The 20,198-nt window shown below is 37.9% G+C and overlaps 1 protein-coding gene across 1 annotated transcript; it reads left to right on the top strand.

Moving 5' to 3' along the window:
* The first annotated feature begins 3,085 nt into the window (after window positions 1-3,085).
* LOC127161003 (ribonuclease inhibitor-like) lies at window positions 3,086-19,896 on the top strand. Its single transcript, XM_051103653.1, has 4 exons — window positions 3,086-3,171; window positions 3,307-3,474; window positions 3,672-3,845; window positions 19,722-19,896. The coding sequence occupies exons 1-4, from the start codon at window positions 3,086-3,088 to the stop codon at window positions 19,894-19,896; spliced, it is 603 nt and encodes a 200-aa protein (XP_050959610.1).
* Window positions 19,897-20,198: the final 302 nt, after the last annotated feature.

The raw sequence follows: 20,198 nt of genomic DNA, 5'->3' as shown, positions 1-20,198 counted from the left end.
AGATCCAGCAGAGAAGAAGAAATTATGATGAAGAATATACACCAGATATTCCCTGGGATAAAGATGCCATCCTTTCACTGGGGAAACTGGCATTTCATCAGCTGGAAAAAAACTATTTGATCTTCTATGAATCAGATCTGGAAGCCTGTGGTATTGATGTCTGTAAAGCATCAGTGTATTCAGGCATGTGTACCCAGATCTTAAAGGAGGAAACAGGGATCATTACTACTATGTACTACTTTGCTCACAAAAGCATTCAAGAGTTTTTTGCAGCCCTTTATGCACATCTGTTTCTAGACATCAACAAAAAAAGTGTGTTTGTTCATGAATCGAAAGAACATGAAAACAAAAAAGAAACCATGATTGATTTTCTCAAGACTGCAGTGGACAAGACACTCAAGAGTGACAATGGACACCTGGACCTTTTCCTTCGCTTCCTCCTTGGACTCTCACTCCAGTCCAGTCGACAACTCTTACAAGGTTTGTTGTCACAGCAAGACTGCAATGACCAGAGCAAAATGGAAATAGTTGAGTACATCAAACAGAAATTTGAGGATAATTTGTCTCCAGACAGATCCATCAATCTGTTCTACTGTCTGAATGAACTAAACGATCAAACACTGGTGGAAGAGATTAAAATCCACCTTAGCAAAGGAAGTCTCTCATCTGCTGACCTTTCACCTGCCCAGTGGTCTGCTTTGACCTTTGTATTTTTGACATCAGAGGAAGAGCTGGATGAGTTTGAGCTTCAGAAATTCAAGAAATCAGATGAGTGTCTTGTTAGATTGTCACCAGTCATCAAAACATCCAAAAGAGCTCTGTAAGTCATTTAATAAAGTTTTTGCATTCAAACAATACATTTATGTCCACTATAATGTACCCTTTATATTACTTTGTCATACACCAAATTTATGGCTAAATTATACATGTATATATGTATGATATATATGCACACACACATAAAACTTTTACAATTCATAACAATGCAATATAGTGAGAACAACAGCCAGTTTTAAAGAGAATTGCTGTTTCTGACATAAGCAAAAAATTTAATATTTTCCAAAGCAGGTTCGCTGTTTTGTCATAAGCGACAAGAGTGAATCAAATAATATGATACAAATGGGCTGATAAGATCAGAGCAGTGTGATTGTTAGCTTGTCCCTATACAAGGTTCTAATGACTTTTACCTGAGAAGATATTGCTGCTTTATTTTGGAAGAATAACTTTTGCCTTCTTTATAACTTGAGAATGTGGTGACACATACCTGGGGTTACAATAGAATGGAACGGAATGCAAACATCAGAAAGTCATGACGGTTCTCTGTGTTTTAGCGAGAGATGGTGTTTCACTGACGATGGATAAAAGAGAGACTGGCTTTTTTTTGCGCTTATGTTAACGGATTTGAGCATTCACACTGCACACGGTTGCAGTCTGGAAGCGCATTCCAGGAGCAGTGTGTCTGCAACAATACAGCAATTGTTTCTGCACTGAGTCTATTTTTGCTGTGAAGGACGCACTGAATTAAAGTAACAGCTCACTGTGTTAAATATGAATATGCATTGACACAAAAATGTAGTAATTACAACATAAATGCATATAATTAAAATAACTGCCTGTTTAATGGTCGGTAAAATAAAAATTTGGCTGGTAAATTTTCTCACGTCACCGCCCATTGGCAGGTGTAGCAAAGAGTTAGATTAAGGCCCTAAATCTAAAATAAATAAATAAATAAATAGAATATCCTGAAAAAAAGTTTTCTTAAGCTTTCGGTCATCCCTGTTGCTTGTGCACCTTTTCCTACCCAATTTCTTTCTTCCAGTCAACTTTGTATTCAATATGCTTTGATACAGCACTCTGTAAACAGCCACCCCTTTCGGTAATGGCCTTCTGTGACTTACCTCTTTGTGGAGAGTGTCAATGATTTTCTTCTGGACCAGTGGTTCCCATCCACATTCTTGGAGGGCCCCCAACACTGCATGTTTTCCATGTCTCCTTAATCCAGTGGTTCTCAATCCTGGTCCTGGGGGTCCACTGCTCTGCACATTTTGCATGTCTCCCTTATTTAACACACCTGATTGAGATCATCAGCTCGTTAGTTCAGTTCATGGATCTCTCTCCTAATGAGCTGATGATCTCAATCAGGTGTGTTAAATAAGGGAGACATGCAAAATGTGCAGAGCAGGGGGGGCCCCAGGACCAGGATTGAGAACCACTGCCTTAATCACACACACCTGACTCAGATCAGCAGCTCATTAGTAAAGACTACAAGACCTGAAATGGGTGTGTCAGACAAAGGGCAGATGCAAAATGTGCAGTGTTGGGGGGGCCTCCAGGAATGAGGTTGGGAACCACTGTTTTGGACTATTGTGAAGTCAGCAGTCTTCCCCATTACTGTGGGTTCAAAGAACAAGAGTTACCCAGAATTTATACTGTAGGGATGGCCATTTAATGAAACTCAAATGTAAATATTGTAATATTTTGATACTGGATTTTTGACTTTCATGAGCTGTGTGCTCTAATCATCAAAATTAAAACAAAAAACTCTGTTCTCCTAAATATTATATATATATATATATATATATATATATATATATATATATATGCATACATGTACACATACACACACACACACACACACATATATATATATATATATATATATATATATACAAGACTTTATTTAAACAGATAAAACAGACCAGGTCAAACACCAGAAAAAAGGTATAATCCAAGCCACAGGCAAAAGAGTAATCCAAATGAAAGACAAAGGTCATGGCATGCAGCAATTAATAAAAAAAATAAGATGACAGTCCAAGTATCAAAACACATATTTTTGATATAAACTAGCAAATTCATCACCAAAATAGAATTAGCATCACTAAATCAAATGCATTGTCACTTTATATTTAATGTTTATGTAAATATAATAGATGAAGAATATATGTAATGCTTGTATTAAGCACATGTGAAATTCTGTGATGGAATTTATTTACTTTGCAGACTAAATGATTGTCACTTAACAGACAGAAGCTGTTCAGCTTTGGCTCTAGTTCTTCGATCAGATAGCAATCTGATAGAATTGAAAATGGACAATAATAATCTACAAGATTCAGGAGTGAAGCTGCTCTGCACTGGACTGATGAATGTCAAGTGCAAACTGAAGATACTGAGGTAAGCTGTATGACAACAGACGTAAATTGTGTGATTGTAAGAAGTCCAACCTATCATTAACAATAACTAAATAAATAAATAAATAAATAAAAATAAATAAATAAAAACGATGATTCAACAGAGCTTTATTTTTAGGCTCAGTAATTGTGGTCTAACAGAGGAAAGCTGTTCAGCTCTCACTACAGTCCTTAGATCAAACCCCAATCTGAAAGAGCTTGACATGAGCAACAATAATCTCCAAGATTCAGGAGTGATGCTGCTGTCTGGTGGACTAAAAAATAACTGCAAACTGGAGAAATTCATGTGAGTTGACGTCTAAGATGTTTAAGGTCTCTGGGTCATTATTTGCTCTTATATTTAGCTTGTCTTGCAGCTAATTTTCGATTAATTTGTTAATAAATATAGTTCACAAGCTGTTTTGTTGTTTGGATTAATATTGTTCAGGACATTTCTAGAGGAAAACTGATTAGCTGAATGTTACATTTTCATTTCTGTTCCAGACTTTCAAACTGCAATATCACTGAAGAAGGTTATAAAGCTCTGGCTTCAGCTCTGAGATCAAATCCTTCACACCTGATAGAGCTGGATCTCACAGGAAATGATCCTGGACAATCAGGAGTGAAGGAGCTCAGTGATTTACTACAGGATCCAAACTGTCAACTGAAGACACTGAGGTGAGTGTTCTTACAATTATGAAGTACAGTATTGTAATAGCTGAAATAACATTAAAACACCAAGTACACATTTTATAAAAGTTTTGAAATAACTAAAATCTCTCAAACTTGTCAAAATCACTATGTGACAAGTAATATCAATATACTGCTACCGTCTGCAGGTTTTTGGGTCCTGTTGCAGATGAAGCCTGTCAGTATGTGACTGGAATTGTGGGTAAAAACGTGTTACTTCTGAGAGAGCTGAATCTGAGTGAATGTGAACTAGGAGACACACGAGCGAATCTGCTTGCTGCTCTACTCCAGGATAAACACTGTCAACCCGACAAACTGATGTGAGTGTTTAACATGTTTTAAAAGGTTATATTGTTTAATAGTAATGTTACAATAGTTAATGCAATTAACTACTAACTACTAACAAGAATTATTTCCTAATTTGAATCAGCAGTTTTTATTTTAGCACACAGAGAGCTACAAATACATTGTATATTAAAATGAAACAAGGCCAAGTTCTACACATAGGTGTATGAAAACACCAGGATTTAAACCGTTAAAATCACCAACATCCCCCCCCCCTCCCCCTCCCATTTTGATCAGAGTTTTGTCTTAATTAGTCAGCTTCTATTTCTGCAAGGTCACATGTAAGGTTGAATATAATTTTGTGTGTCTTATCACATCTGTTTAGGACAGTGTCACTAATTATTTCATTTGCTGTTGAGGGAGAAAACATGTTTTAGATTGCAGTGGATTATCTTCATAAAATACTTTTATTCAGAAAACTAAATTCTGAGCTGTATTGAACCCCCACATTTATTGAACCACAGTCAATCTTATTTTCTTGATTACTGATCAAGTATTACAGAGAAAGAGGTGAAGTATGCTCACGGAAAAAAAAATTAAATTAAAATATTTTATGCTCTCTTTCTCCAAATGTAGTTTAAGATACTGTGAAATGACAGATAAAGGTCATTTTGCTGTGACTTCAGCTCTGAAATCAAACCTATCACACCTGAGAGACTTGGACCTGAGTGGGAATAAACTTGGAGACTCTGGATTTGAAAACCTCAGTGATCTGCTGATAAACCCACAATGCAAGCTGAAAAAACTACAGTTAGTGATATTATATTGCAGTTACGTTGTTGGATAAAGTTATTAATAATTATGCTATTAGACTACACTCTAAATAGGACTGTAAACTGTGACTGTTTATGTAAATATGGCTTTTTATGGTAATATTCTTCTTTCTTTCTATTCTTTTTTTCTATTAATCCTTTACATAATGTACTTGTACCTTGTACCGTTAAATTCTTCAGTCTTGCTTTATGGTTTTATAATTAAATTTCTAGGTTTCACTTGTGTATTAATTACTATATGTCACTGTGTATCAATGGCATTTACACATAAAGCATTTAACTCACACACAAACATCTCATAAATCATCATAATTCATTGTCTTTTGTCTTTCTGTCTCCAGTTTGTGTGATTGCAGTTTTACAGAGAAACATTGTCTCATCTTGGCTTCAGCTCTGAAATCAAATCTGTCAAACCTGAGAGAGTTGGACCTGAGTGTAAATCAAATAAAAAACACAGGGGTGAATCACTTATGTGACTTACTGAAGGATTTACACTGTAAACTGGAGACACTGAGGTCAGTAATATTCACAAATGCTTAAAACAAAAAAAAAAAAAATGCTTAAAATCACATCAACAGTTCAAACAAAAATGCTTGATACGTAATCTCTTGTGAAGATCCTGAGAACATATTTGTGTAAAATTCTTTACCTCAGTGATCTTTGTTTTTAATTTTCTAGTCTAAAGTACTGTGGCATTACAGATGTTACTTCTTTAACCCAGTCTTTGACAAACACAAAAGCACTGCAGTTTTTAAAAGATCTTGATCTGAGAAACAATATGATTGGAGACTCAAAGCAGAAGCTCATTGATGTGCTACGAGACTCAAACTGTGAACTGAGGTGAGTAAACATCACTTTTGTGGTATTAAAGAAAGCTCTAAGAAAGTAACCTGGTCAATCCAGAACTGATTATTTTCTCTTCTGAATTGTACTTCCAGACTAGAGAGAGAGCATTGGTTCAGAGCTCTAAATCTTTAATAACAGCACTGTGTCTGAACAGGTATTTTTGGAGAAATTAAGTTAAAATTAAAAATCCAAACACTATTCAAATCATCCAGCTGTTGTGAATTGAATGGTTATACACACATGCATTTATTTGATGCAGTTTTAAACAACTTCAAACAGCAGTGTTTAAATATAAAGGTTATTATGCTAGCATTTATGTACAGTATTACTATTAATTACTAGAAATTACAGTATTAAATAATTCATTATTTGGAATACATGTATATAAAAGTTATAATAAATGGTTAATGTTGCTTTAGTATTCAAATTAGTAACAAATTATGCTTTTGTTTTATTGACAGGTGAAACAGTGAAAAGAGTTTAATCAGAACTCAAATGAGGTGGATTATGAGTCTTCAATATAATGCCTGAAACCATAATAATGATGAGAATAAACTAATCATTAATGTAATCATTATCAAGTAAAGCACTTACAGTAGATATTAACTGAAACTGATCACTAAACAATATGAACTTTGAAATAAAATAATGTGGAAATTACTTAGCTTTTTATATTATTATTATAATTTTCTTACATTTAGATTGTTATTATTATTGTATTTTTGTTAGTTTGTTAGTTGTGTACATTAGTTATGGGCTTCATCAGCAAATAAAGTGATTCTCTTAATTTACCCATTGTCGTTTATAAGTGATGCTAAGAAAATTGCAAAATACAATATTAATATTCAACCAACAAAGTTTAATTTTAGTGATGTCATATGACATGCCCTTAAACCAGTAAAATTGTAATTTATTTGCCATGTGCTTCACATTTTGGGTAGCAAAGCAGTAAAGAAGACATTAGCACATTAGGTCACATACTCTCAAGGCTCCATAGTGAGCTCATTTTAGACTAGAAATACATGTAAATTCAAGTTGAAAAAATTATAATTGTACATTCAAATGTGTTTTCTAAAGGTTTTTTTTTTTTTTTTTTTTTTTTTTTTTTAAAAAAACAATAACTCAGAGAGCCAGATCATCATTCACACAAACACACACACACACACACATGTTGGGTTTACATGTTTTATGGGGACATTCCATAGGCGTAATGGTTTTTATACTGTACAAACCGTATTTTCTATCACCCTACACCTACCCTACACCTAAACCTAGCCCTCACAGGAGACTGTGCACACTTTTACTTTCTCAAAAAAACTCATTCTGCATGATTTATAAGACTGTTTCCTCATGGGGACCTCACAAATGTCCCCACAAGGTCAAAATTTACTGGTATTACTATCCTTGTGGGGACATTTGGTCCCCATAACGTGATGAATACCAGGTGCACACACACACACACACACATACATATACATATATATATTGTAACGGGGTAAAGAAGCACACAACTCAGATGTATTGCAATGGAGCCCCGGAGGGTGGATTTATTCAAAGTTTGAGCAGTGAAAGTGGAAACAACGGTGCTAAACATGAATAATCCAGTGTCTTCCGGGTGCTTGGTGCTCGGTGAGTGGAATTCCGGGTGAGGACCGACCAGGCTACGAGCTGCTCTCTGCGAGGGAACAAGAAAGAAACGTCAGTAAATCTCTGGTAAGGATGTCTCAACCTTTCTCTTGTATGAGCCGTTTATGTAGTGGTGGCTTGATTAGGAGCAGCCGTGGCTGATCGGCCTGTGATTTGGATCGGCAGGTGTTGCCAATCCGTTTCCCAGGCGACGCTGATAGACAATCGGGACGCCCGTCACAATATATATATATATGAAGAGTTTGGTTGCAAAACGCGATAAACGCCATTTTTTGACATTTGGATTTTATTATTGGAAATCACTGTTCAGATGTACCTTAAGCTATGTGTGAATTGCTGCCATTAATAAAATTTAAGAATGTACATTTTAGGCCTACTATAAAATGTATTTTTTCACGTGCGATATGCGCCAGACCAGTTTCTTTACAAAGTGCGATATAACCAGGGTTCGAAATTAACACCCGCCAACCCGCCAAATGCGGGTTAAAAATCATTTTGGCGGGTATTGATAAAAACTTACCAGCCAGTTTGGCCGGTGATGCATGAGCCAATCATGCAAATCATGTCAGAGACGCTCTGGGTCGTTTGTCCCCTCCGTCCTACATTTCACATGAACACTACACTACGGGAGAAGTTTTAGATACCTATTGGCAGCAGCGCGCAGATACTGTACGCTTCGGTTTGCGGGTCCAATCAACAAAGACAAGAGCTCGAAAATACAAACAAGAAATAGGAAATATCGGATGGGCAAAGAGGACTGAGCTGGACAGGGAAATAAGCTAAAATAAAAATGCTGCGGTGGTTAGGGCAGACGTCAGGATCAGAAAGAGGTGAGAAGAGGAAGGAGGCAGAGGTTGAAAATGTTGACAGAGCGTGCGAAACAAAGAGAAGGAAGTTTAATTGTAAATGGCAGACAGGTCGTCATTGGCTAGTGTTTGATAGTAAAAATGTGGTCATGTTTTGTCAGATTTGCCGTGAGTACACGAAAGAAAAAAATAAAACTAACAGTTTCGTGGTGGGGACCAGTAATTTTAAAATCGAGGCAGTAAAGGACCACGAGAAAGCTCGAAGTCACCAGGAAAGCCTTCAAATAAAAACCGCTGAGACAGTTCCCGTTGTTCCCGCTGTGCTGTCACATAGGCTACGTTTATAGCGTTTTGCAAAAAAAAAAAAAAAAAAAAAGTTATGTTATGTTATGTTGTGTATGTTCTGGCCAAAATTAACTCAGAATCTTATTATTATTAATCAATCTTTGTATATACTATTCCATATATTTATGATGTATTGTTTTTTTTAACCAATTTAAGATGTTTGACAATGTTAAGATAAATATGTTGCATTTTGGCATGGTTTTTGACTTATTTATGAACTATTTATGGACATAAAATTAAAGAAAAAATATCATGGATTTGAAAAATATTGTGTCCCAAAAATTAGATAATGATACTGAGTGAATGCTCTTGACACACATTACACATCCATCAAATACTTTTTCTGAAAAGTATGAACATGAAATGTATGAGCATGTACAGCACTCAATACTTAGTTGGGGCTCCTTTTGCCTTAATTACTGCAGCAATGCGGCATGGCATGGAGTCGATAAGTCTGTGGCACCGCTCAGGTGTTATGAGAGCCCAGGTTGCTCTGATAGTGGCCTTCAGCTCTTCTGCATTGTTGGGTCTGGCATATCGCATCTACCTCTTCACAATACCCCATAGATTTTCTATGGGGTTAAAGTCAGGCGAGTTTGATGGCCAATTAAGAACAGGGATACCATGGTCCTTAAACCAGGTACTGGTAGCTTTGGCACTGTGTGCAGGTGCCAAGTCCTGTTGGAAAATGAAATCTGCATCTCCATAAAGTTGGTCAGCAGCAGGAAGCATGAAGTGCTATTAAACGTCCTGGTATACAGCTGCGTTGACCTTGGACCTCAGAAAACACAGTGGACCAACACCAGCAGATGACATGGCACCCCAAACCATCACTGACTGTGGAAACTTTACACTTTTACACTTTCCTCCAGACTCTGGGACCCTGATTTTTTTTTTTTTTAAAGGAAATGCAAAATTTACTTTCATCAGAGAACATAACTTTGGACCACTCAGCAGCAGTCCAGACCTTTTTGTCTTTAGACCAGTCTGTTGTTCAAGAGTGGCTTGATGAAAGGAAAGCGACAGCTGAAACCCATGTCTTGCAGACGTCTGTGCGTAGTGGTTCTTGAAGCACTGACTCCAGCTGCAGTCCACTCTTTGTGAATCTCCCCCACATTTTTGAATGGGTTTTCTTTCACAATTCTCTCCAGGGTGCGGTTATCCCTATTGCTTGTACACTTTTTTCTACCACATCTTTGCCTTCCCTTCACCTCTCTATTAATGTGCTTGGACACAGAGCTCTGTGAACAGCCAGCCTCTTTTGCAATGACCGTTTGTGTCTTGCCCTACTTGTGCAAGGTGTCAATGGTCGTCTTTTGGACAACTGTCAAATCAGCAGTCTTCCCCATGATGGTGTAGCCTACAGAACTAGACTGAGAGACCATTTAAGTGAAGCTGAAGTATATCCTGCTGTAAAGTTGTTGTTGTTGTTTTTTGTTTGTTTTGTTTTTTGTGTTGTTGTTTGTTGTTTGAAGCACCTGAACAAGACAAGGAGAACAGAACTGTACTGAAAAAAAGGAGTTGCTGGCATCGGTCTCTGCAAAAGTTTGTTCTGGATTGGGCTGAAGGAAAAGAAAATCAGGATATCAGCTTTATATTTCCTCTTCCATTCAGAGAGATGAACTTAATGAAGAAAGAAAAACTAAGTTTGATGGACCTTATAACTCAGTTTTTTTCCAGAGAAAAAAGGACTGAAGAAGTAGTCAATTTAAAGTCCTGTTTATCCTTGATGGATTGGATGAATTTCGTCTTCCTCTGAAGTTGGAGGATAATGAGACGTGGTGTAATGTATCTTCACCAGCATCTCTGGATGTTCTCCTAGCAAACTCATTAAGGGAAATCTCCATCCTTCTGCTCTTATCTGGATCACCACCAGACCAGCAGCTGCCAGTAAGATTCCTCCTGACTCTATCGACCGGTTGACAGAGATACGAGGACTCAGTGATGCACAAAAGAAAAAGTACTTTAAAAAAAGATTCACAGATGAGAATCTGGCCAAAGAAATCACTGATCATGTAAAAAAAAAATCCCAAGAGTCTCTTTATAATGTGCCACATCCCAGTCTTTTGCTGGATTTCAGCCACTGTTCTCCAAAACATTTTGAAGATCAAAGGAAATGATCTGAAAAACAATAAGGCTGATGATGCCTCCAAAACACCAGGAATCAAATACTGAAGATACTCCTAAGACTCTGACACAAATGTACACACATTTTCTCTGCTTTCAGATCCAACAGAACAGACGAAAGTATGATGGTAAATACACACGAGATGTTTCCTGGGATAAAGATGCCATCCTTTCACTGGGGAAACTGGCATTTCATCACCTGCAAAGAAACAATGTCATCTTCTATAACACAGACCTGGAAGCCTGCAGTATTGATGTCTATAAGGCATCAGTGTATTCAGGCATGTGTACCCAAATCTTTAAGGAGGAAACAGGGATCGTTCTGGGTCCCATGTACTGCTTTGTTCACTTGAGCATTCAAGAGTTTATTGCAGCCCTTTATGCACATCTGTTTTTAGATCTTAACAACAAAAAAAGACTCTACAGAACAGGGAAATAAAAACGAGACCCTGATTGATTTGCTCAAGACTGCAGTTGACAAAGCTCTTGAGAGTGACAATGGGCACTTAGACCTTTTCTTTCGTTTCCTTGTCACTTCAGTCTAATCAACGACTCTTACAAGGTCTGTTGACACAGCAAGATGACAATGACAAGAGCAAAAAAGAAATAGTTGAGTACATCAAGCAGAAATTTGAAGCTAATCTTTCTCCAGAGAGATCCATCTGTTCTACTGTCTGAATGAACTGAATGATCAAACTCTGGTGAAAGAGATTCAGACCCACCTTAACAAAGGAAGTCTCTCATCTGCTGATCTTTCACCTGCCCAGTCTGCTTTTTGGCCTTTGTGTTGTTAACATCAGAGGAGGAGCTGGAGGAGTTTGAGCTTCAGAAATTCAAGAAATTAGACGAGTGCCTTATTAGATTATCATCAGTCATCAAAACCTCCAAAAGAGCACTGTAAGTCATTTAATGCACAGATCTATAGCCTTGTAGTTTGTAGTTTTTGTGCAGGTATGATATTTATAGTGAGTGACAGACTGAATGTCTACACACATGCTTTGTGTGTCTCTGATGTGATTATAATTTATTTATTTATTTATTGTGCATACAACCGTTTTGCTTGCTTGATGCTCTGGGACAGATTGGCTCTTGGTGTTTTGAGGGCTGCTTAATTTCATTATCTGAATTAATCATATCAGTTCTTTAGCAGCCATCTCAGTTCCTTAGCAGCCCACATATCTCTGCTGTTAACCATTGCTTCTGGTTTAACTTGTAGTGATGGTCTTGGTGACTGTCACATTATCAATGCACTTTTTAATGTAAGCACTCACTGTGTCAGTGTAATCTGTGTGGACATTGTAGGTGGCTGCCTCTTTACACATGTCCCAGTCTATGTGTAACAAATGGCCATTCATCCGACCACCAGAGGGAACCCTCTCCAGAATACTGACTGCATGTTTCTTCGCTGGTTACTTCCTGTTAGACACCATATTTAAACAGATTTGTTACAGGTCTTCTCTGTGAAGTATTGCCAGTTTCACTGCCTTACCAAGTGTTTATTTTTCCTGTTGTTTTGCTCTTTTGTTATGACCTTTGTGCCTGCATTTTGACCACCATTTTTTGGATTACTAATTCTGTTTTATTTGCCTTGTTGGACTGCCTTCCTGATTGTTTTGTTTTTGCCTGCCTTACGACTACGATTTTGCCTACTCTTTTGGATTTGTTGCTTTGTGTAAATAAACCTACCGCATTTGGATTAATACTGATACCATGTCGTCACCTATGGCTCCCTCACAGAATACTTTGCCAAACATCGATCCAGCAGAGGTTTCTCAGTTGCAAGCGCCGTTTGCCTTTCAGAGTGAAATGCTTGCAGGATATCAGGAGCAACTGATGCATCTAAGGAACGCCACGACAGTCTCACTCAATACATCCGCTCTCTCCTCGCTCCTCAAAGCTCGCTGGTAAGACTTGCTTTACCTGATAAGTTTGATGGCTCACCAGAACTATGTAGAGGGTTCATTCGCCAGTGTAAGATCTTCTTTGATAGTCAGCCAGAAGCTTATGATCATGATACCAAGAAATGTGCTGTAATGATGTCGTTGTTGACTGGACGAGCCTTAGATTGGGCACCTGCCATTTGGGAGAGTGATGTAAGCATACAATCTTCGTTCGAACATTTCATTACCCAACTCCACAAAGTTTTTGAATATCCTGAGGGGGGACAGGATATTTCTGAACAACTTCTGGATCTCAAGCAGGGAAGTTGCACTGCGGCAGATTATGCGATTGAATTCAGAACGCTGGCTGCACAAAGCAAGTGGAACGAGATTGCTCTCAAGACTGTGTTTAAGAGAGGACTCAATGTAAAATTACAAGTGAAGTTGGCCTGCAAGGCTGTGGATTCCTCCTGGAATGATGACGTTCCTGGAATCGTGGTGAACTTACTCAATGGTCATCGTCTTAACAACTGCCTAACAAAAGCTCTGTCATTTCCCTGCCTCTCAACCAGCATTGAGAGTCCCGAGACCAGAATCCAAACCACACTACCCACTGTTTATGCCGAATTCTAAAAGCAAAGTATACCCCCTCTCACATCTTGAAACACAAGCCATGGAGACATATATTGAAGAGGCCCTTGCGTCAGGTTACATTCGACCTTCCACATCACCAGCTACCACTGGATTCATCTTTGTTGAAAAGAAGGATGGCGGACTACATTATGCCATATGGGCTAGCCAGCTCACCAGCTGTTTTTCAATCCTTTATCAATGAGATCTTCCGTGACCTGTTGAACAAGTGTTCAACGCCTATATCGACGATATTTTGATCTATTCTCCCAACCAGGACCAACACATCGAGGATGTCAAGACAGTTCTGGCACGCCTACAACAGCATCAACTTTATGCCAAGCTTGAGAAATGTGAGTTCCACATTCGTAAGACAATGTTCCTGGGATACATTGTCAGCCATCAAGAATTTGAAATGGACAAATCTAAGATTCAGGCAGTCACAGAATGGCCTCTTCCCAAGACGGTGAAAGAACTCCAACGATTTCTAGGGTTCCCCAACTTTTATTGCAGATTTATTCGTAGCTACAGCTCAATTGCAACCCCCCTAACTTCGCTTTTAAAAGATAAACCCACTAAGCTCATGTGGAGTCCAGCAGCAGTCAAGGCTTTTGAAAGTCTCAAGACCAACCATGTGCCTTCTTCTCCCACAAACTGAAAGCTGCAGAGAGAAATTATGATGTGGGCAATAAGGAGTTGCTCTCAATGAAGGCAGCATTAAAGGAGTGGTGCCACTGGCACGAGGGAGCTGCTCAACCCTTCCAGATTATCACTGACCACAAGAACCTTGAATATATCAAAGGAGCCAAACGAATGAACCCAAGGCAGGCCCGTTGGTCACTGTTCTTCACCCGTTTCAATTTTTCAGTCACTAACCGACCAGGCAGTAAAAATCTTAAAGCGGATGCTCTCTCTCGCAGACATGACATTGACCAAGGTGACCAGACCGTTGTTCCCATCCTTCCACCCACCGTAGTCATCGCTCAGATCAGCTGGGACCTGATGGAAGAAATACAACGAGCACAACAGGATGAACCACCCCCGTCAGAATGTCCACCTAACCAACAATATGTCCCCCAAGCTCTCCTTAATCGGACACTCCAATGGGTACACACTTCTCTAAGTTTAGGTCACCCAGGAATTACTCTAAAACTACAAATTTGGTCCAAAATGCCTTCTGGTGGCTGACCATGAACAGAGACATTGTTAACTTTGTCAAGTCTTGTGCCACTTGCGCTCAAACCAAGACCCCACGTGAACTTCCTGCCGGGCTACTACAGCCCCTACCCATTCCACATTGTCCCTGGTCACACTTATACATAGATTTTATTACTGACTTGCCTAAATCCCATGGTTACACAGCCATCCTAGTAATTGTAGATCGCTTTTCAAAGGCATGCAGACTAGTACCACTGAAGGGACTACCCACTGCCATGGAAACTGCCCTTGAGTTGTTTCAGCATGTATTCAGGGTCTACGGGATCCCAGAGGATATTGTATCTGACCGGGGCCCCAGTTCACTTCCAAGGTGTGGCAGACCTTCTGTAAACAACTGGACATTAATGTCAGTCTGACCTCTGGTTATCATTCTGAGTCAAATGGTCAAGTCGAAAGATTAAATCAAGAAATTGGACGTTACCTCAGGTCTTACTGCAGCAGAGCACAAGACAAATAAGTGATTTCCTCCCATGGGCAGAATACGCTCAGAACTCCCTCACTCATTCATCCACAGGTCTCACCCCTTTCCAGTGTGTACTGGGCTACCAACCCCCTATGTTTCTTTCATCAGGAGAACCTTCCATGGTGCCATCGGTGGACGACTGGATCAGGTGCAGCGAATGGGTGTGGGACAGTGCTCATGTGAGGCTTCAAAGAGCAGTACGATCCCAACGGATCCAAGCAGATCGCAGGAGACATCCCCACCCCAACTAGACATCAACCCAGCCAGAGAGTCTGGATTGCCACCCGAGATCTCCAGCTACGACTGCCTAGCAAGAAGCTTGCTTCAAGGTACGTTGGACCTTTCAAGATTCTCAAACAGATCAATGCAGTTACATACCGTCTAGAGCTTCCTGCTCATTATCGCATCTCTCCTTCATTTCATGTCTCCCTCCTGAAACCGGTCCACCCGGCATCTGACCCCGGCACCTCGGTCCCCGAGCCTCCTCCACCCTTGGAGATTGATGGCGCACCTGCCTACTCGGTCAACGAGATTTTGGACTCTCACCGCAGAGGGGGTCAGTTGCAATATCTGGTGGACTGGGAGGGCTACGGACCAGAGGAGAGATCTTGGGTGGCCTCCAAGGATATACTGGACCCATCTTTGATCCAAGAATTTCACCAACGGCATTCCAACCACCCAGCACCACGTCTTAGGGGTAGGCCAAAGAAAGAAACGCCGGGAGGTGTTCGTAGAAGAGGGGGTTCTATAACAAATGGCCATTCATTCGACCACCAGAGGGAGCCCTCTCCAGAATACTGACTGCATGTTTCTTCATTTCTTCGGCATGTTTCACTGCCTTTTCTTCGTTTCTTCGGCATGTTTCACTGCCTTACCAATCGTTTCTTTTTCCTATTGTTTTGCTCTTTTGTTATGACCTTTGTGCCTGCATTTTGACCACCGTTTTTTGGATTACTAATTCTGTTTTGTTTGCCTTGTTGGACTGCCTTCCTGATTGTTTTGTTTTTGCCTGCCTTATGACTACGATTTTGCCTACTGTTTTGGATTTGTTGCTTTGTGTAAATAATTCTACTGCATTTGGATTAATACTGCTACCATGTCGTCACCTACGGCTCCCTCACACTATGTCCTAGAAGCAGTGCTGGAGTGTTAAGGCAGCATTTGAAGGAAATATCTATTTGTTAAAATAATTAAGTCAATTAACATGATTTATATTTTTTTCGTTGTTGTACCCAATATTTAAAAATACAAATGCAATAAAAATGTGGGTATCTGTACTTGGTATCAACAAGTACCAAAAATGAATGGTATTGATAACTGACTAATTTTGGGGGAAAAAAAAGTATCTTTGAATGCCTAATTAGATTTACATTTACACTGTTTTCAGCAAAGCAAACTTTTCAATTAGCTTTAGAAAAAAAAAAACAACAACACATAGTTCTATAGTTGTTTCCAGGATATATATATATATATATATATATATATATATATATATATATACTTTTAGCATACTTTAATGATCAAATCTTTAATCCCAGGATTCTCAACCATAAAATACTCAGCTATATGAAAGAGCAGGACTTTTAAAATGTATTGTCTTATTGTTATTACAGCTATAAGCCATGCTAGTTTGTTTTTAACTAAAACAAATTGTCACTAAATTAATATAAAATTGCCAAAGTAAGAATTAGGGGTGTAACGATACGCGTATTCGTATTGAACAGTTCGGTATGAGGCTTTCAGTTCGGTACGCATTATGAACCGAACGATTCAGAAAAATACTTTTTACTTATTTTTTTTTAAAAATAAAAGAGAATAAAGTGTGTAATATAGCCACTTTTCCACTATCGTGCCGAACGGTTCTTATAACGGTCAGGTATGGTTCCAGTTGTGTTTCCACCTGAGCCTGGTATGGCACGGCACAATTGCAAACTGTTCTCGGCCCAGAATTCTCGGCACAGTTAGACAACCGTGCCAAACCGTGCTGATAGAATGTGTGTCCTAAGCGAAAGCGCACTGTATGATCAAACAGCCAAGTAAACAGCTGTTACGCTGCGTTCATAGCTCATGCATTAATACTGTCAATAAATGTGTTAGTTTTCAGAAAGTTTTTACCTTGTTTGTCTCCGTTGGCATGCATATCCCCTCAACATTTGTTGGTAACGTTATACCTGTCGTCGCATTCTGTTTATTTTATTTTTTGCGTTGTTTATAGTTGTGTCCTTTTTTTCTGTTATTTAACGAAGTCCCAAAAACAGAAATATCTGATCATATCTCTGTTTATATTACAATTGCGTTAACAAGGCAACGACTAAGGCATTTGTATTTACATTCCAAAGAGTTCCGTTATCGGCACCACAGTGGAAAATGAAACCGTAACCATGCTGACTAGCCCGGATCGGCACAGAACGGAATGGTTAAGCAAAGAGAACAGTTCGGCCCAATAGTGGAAAAGGGGCTAAATAATCCCTGCTTTGTACAGAAAAATAAAAGCCCAAATAGTGAACCAGTTGGCCGAAGCACCAGCGATTGCTCTGACAACAGACAGCTGGACGTCTTTCTATTAGTTTATAACTACTACAATATTACATTATTATTATTATTATTATTATTATTATTATTTTATCAGGAGCTTTTTGGTTTTGGTTATAAAGGAGGTTTTGTTTTATATGCTGCTAAAAAGAAACCCCAGAAGATGGGTGAAGAATAGCTCCATCATTGTTTACAGTAAAAGAAAAAAACAAGATCATTCTTTTTTGATGTTTTACTAAATAAAAAAGTAAAAAAAATCAAAGAAATTATCTGGCTTTTTTTTTTTTTTTTTTTTTTTTTTTTTTTTTTGCTGTATCGAGAACATACCAAACCGTGACACCACTGTGTCGTATCGAACCGAACCATGATTTTTGTGAACCATTACACCCCTAGTAAGAATATATATATATTTTTTTTCCAAGTAAGAATATAGGTTAAGAGTAATGCCATTGTAGCTCAGACTCCTCACTGTATATTAACTGTTCATATAAAAATAAAAATATGGTATAAAAATAAAATTGGTATATTTTATTTTGAAAATTTTTTGCACATCTAATTCTGTAGTTTTATTTATTTTATAGGCTAAATGATTGTTACCTAACAGACAAAAGTTGTTCAGCTCTGGCTAAAGTTCTTGGATCAGATACCAGTCTGAAGGAACTTAATATGAACAGTAATAATGTGCAGGATTCAGGAGTGAACTGTGGACTGAAGAATATTAATTGCAAATTGGAGATACTGAGGTAAGTTATGTGACATTCCCTAGTGTGGAATCAGAATACAGATCCATCTGTTAACTTGAAGCTGGTTAATCCGAGACAGAATAAAGTTTATTTCTAGAATGAACGGTACATTCCAAGTTCTATCACAGGATTCTACTTTGATTAGAGTGAACTTTTATTAGGCCAATTTTAAAGTTTCATTTTCAAATTTTTCAACCCTTTTGAGGTTGTGGATCATTCTCATAAGAGTTTCAGTAGTGTTTTGAATAATTGAAACCACCTAAGTGGCTGTAAACTGGAGACTCAGGTTAGTTTGATTCTATAATATTAAAATCTACTGGGTCTTTTGTTTTCTGTTGTCAGTTTGCTTTTCACTTTTTAATTTAGTGTACAAGAAACAAAATATAATTTACTATGGATAATTGTAGAGGTAATTTGTATAATAGCGGATTCTTTACCTTCAATGTGCAGTAGTACTGAAGGTGGCCATACTAACATTTCTGAGTGGAAATAACTGGGAAACTCTTAAAAGTTAAAATTACTGTGTTAAACTAAAGTGACCAGACCAGATCATCTCAGACAAAATGAGAAAATAAAGTATTGTGATATTAATATTGAAATGGATATTGATTTTATAATAAATTTGGTTATCTCTAGTCTTTCAGCCTGTGGTATAACTGAAGAAGGTTATAAAGCTCTGGCTTCAGCTTTGAAATCAAATCCTTCACACCTGATAGAGCTGGATCTCACAGGAAATGATCCTGGACAATCGGGGGTTAAGGAGCTACAGGATCCAAACTGTCAGCTGAAGACCTTGAGGTGAGAAGTATTACAAAAATATTACAAAAAATATATATATATGCAGGTGAATTATTTATAGAAATATTTCACTAATGCAATAAGGCACACAATTTGTGGCATTTAAAATGATCAAACTTGAAAGATCAGATGCTACGCTGCTGTTCTATTGATAAATTTCAACATAATTTAGTTATGATAAACGTTACAGGTCAAACAGAGATTATGGGTACCTGGTGCTGGTATTCAGAGTTTGGTACCTCAGTAATTTACATTTATGATTGTGTTATTGAATGTAAATGTGTGTTCCACTGAGTTGCTTTTGTGTGTGTGTGTGTGTGTGTGTGTGTGTGTGTCTTTGTTTTTTTTTTGTTTTTGTTTTTTTTTGGGACTTTTTTTTTCCCAAAATGTGTTTGTCGATAAAGTTTCTTTTAAATAGTTTTTACTTTCTTTATGAAAATTTAAATGTTGAAAATAAAGGTATTAAAAGTAACTAGGGGGTGTTTAATAAAACAAGTTTACCAAATAAGCCAGGCTTATTTCAGTTAGCCTGACTTATTGTCACTTGATTTGGCTCAAAATAAGACTAACTGCAATAAGTCTTATTTGATAAACTTGTTTTATAAAACACCCCCTAGATCTTTTATTCGAAAACAATATTTGTTTATAAAAAAAATGTTTTATACTGCAATGGATGTCAAATTGATTCCTGCTTCATCTTCTCTTCTGCAGGTTTTTGGGTCCTACTGCAAATGAAGCTTGTCAATATGTGACTGGAATTGTGGGTAAAAACCCATTACTCCTGAGAGAACTGAATCTGAATGAACATGAACTAGGAGACACACGAGTGAATCAGATTGCTGCTCTACTGCAGGATAAACACTGTCAACTCCACACACTGACGTGAGTATCTTATAAAATTTCAAATGTTACATGACTACTTGTCAGAATCAGAATCAGAATCAGAATTAGCTTTATTCGCCAAGTGTGCGCAAACACACGAGGAATTTGTTGTGGTTTTTTAGGGTGCTCCTGGTACATACACATACATGCATACATACATACATACATACACACAACATTTAAATAAAATAAAAACTTAAAAATAAATAATAATGTATGAATCTGGAACAGATGATTTATGTACAGGTTTGTGCATTATTTTATCTTTATACAGCTATATAAATAAGAGATGTGCATGAGTATTTA

This window comes from Labeo rohita, unplaced genomic scaffold (assembly GCF_022985175.1).
Source record: "Labeo rohita strain BAU-BD-2019 unplaced genomic scaffold, IGBB_LRoh.1.0 scaffold_52, whole genome shotgun sequence".
Taxonomy (NCBI): Eukaryota; Metazoa; Chordata; class Actinopteri; order Cypriniformes; family Cyprinidae; genus Labeo; species Labeo rohita.
Note: the sequence above shows the minus strand (reverse complement) of the source record. Positions and strands in the feature narration are given on the sequence as shown.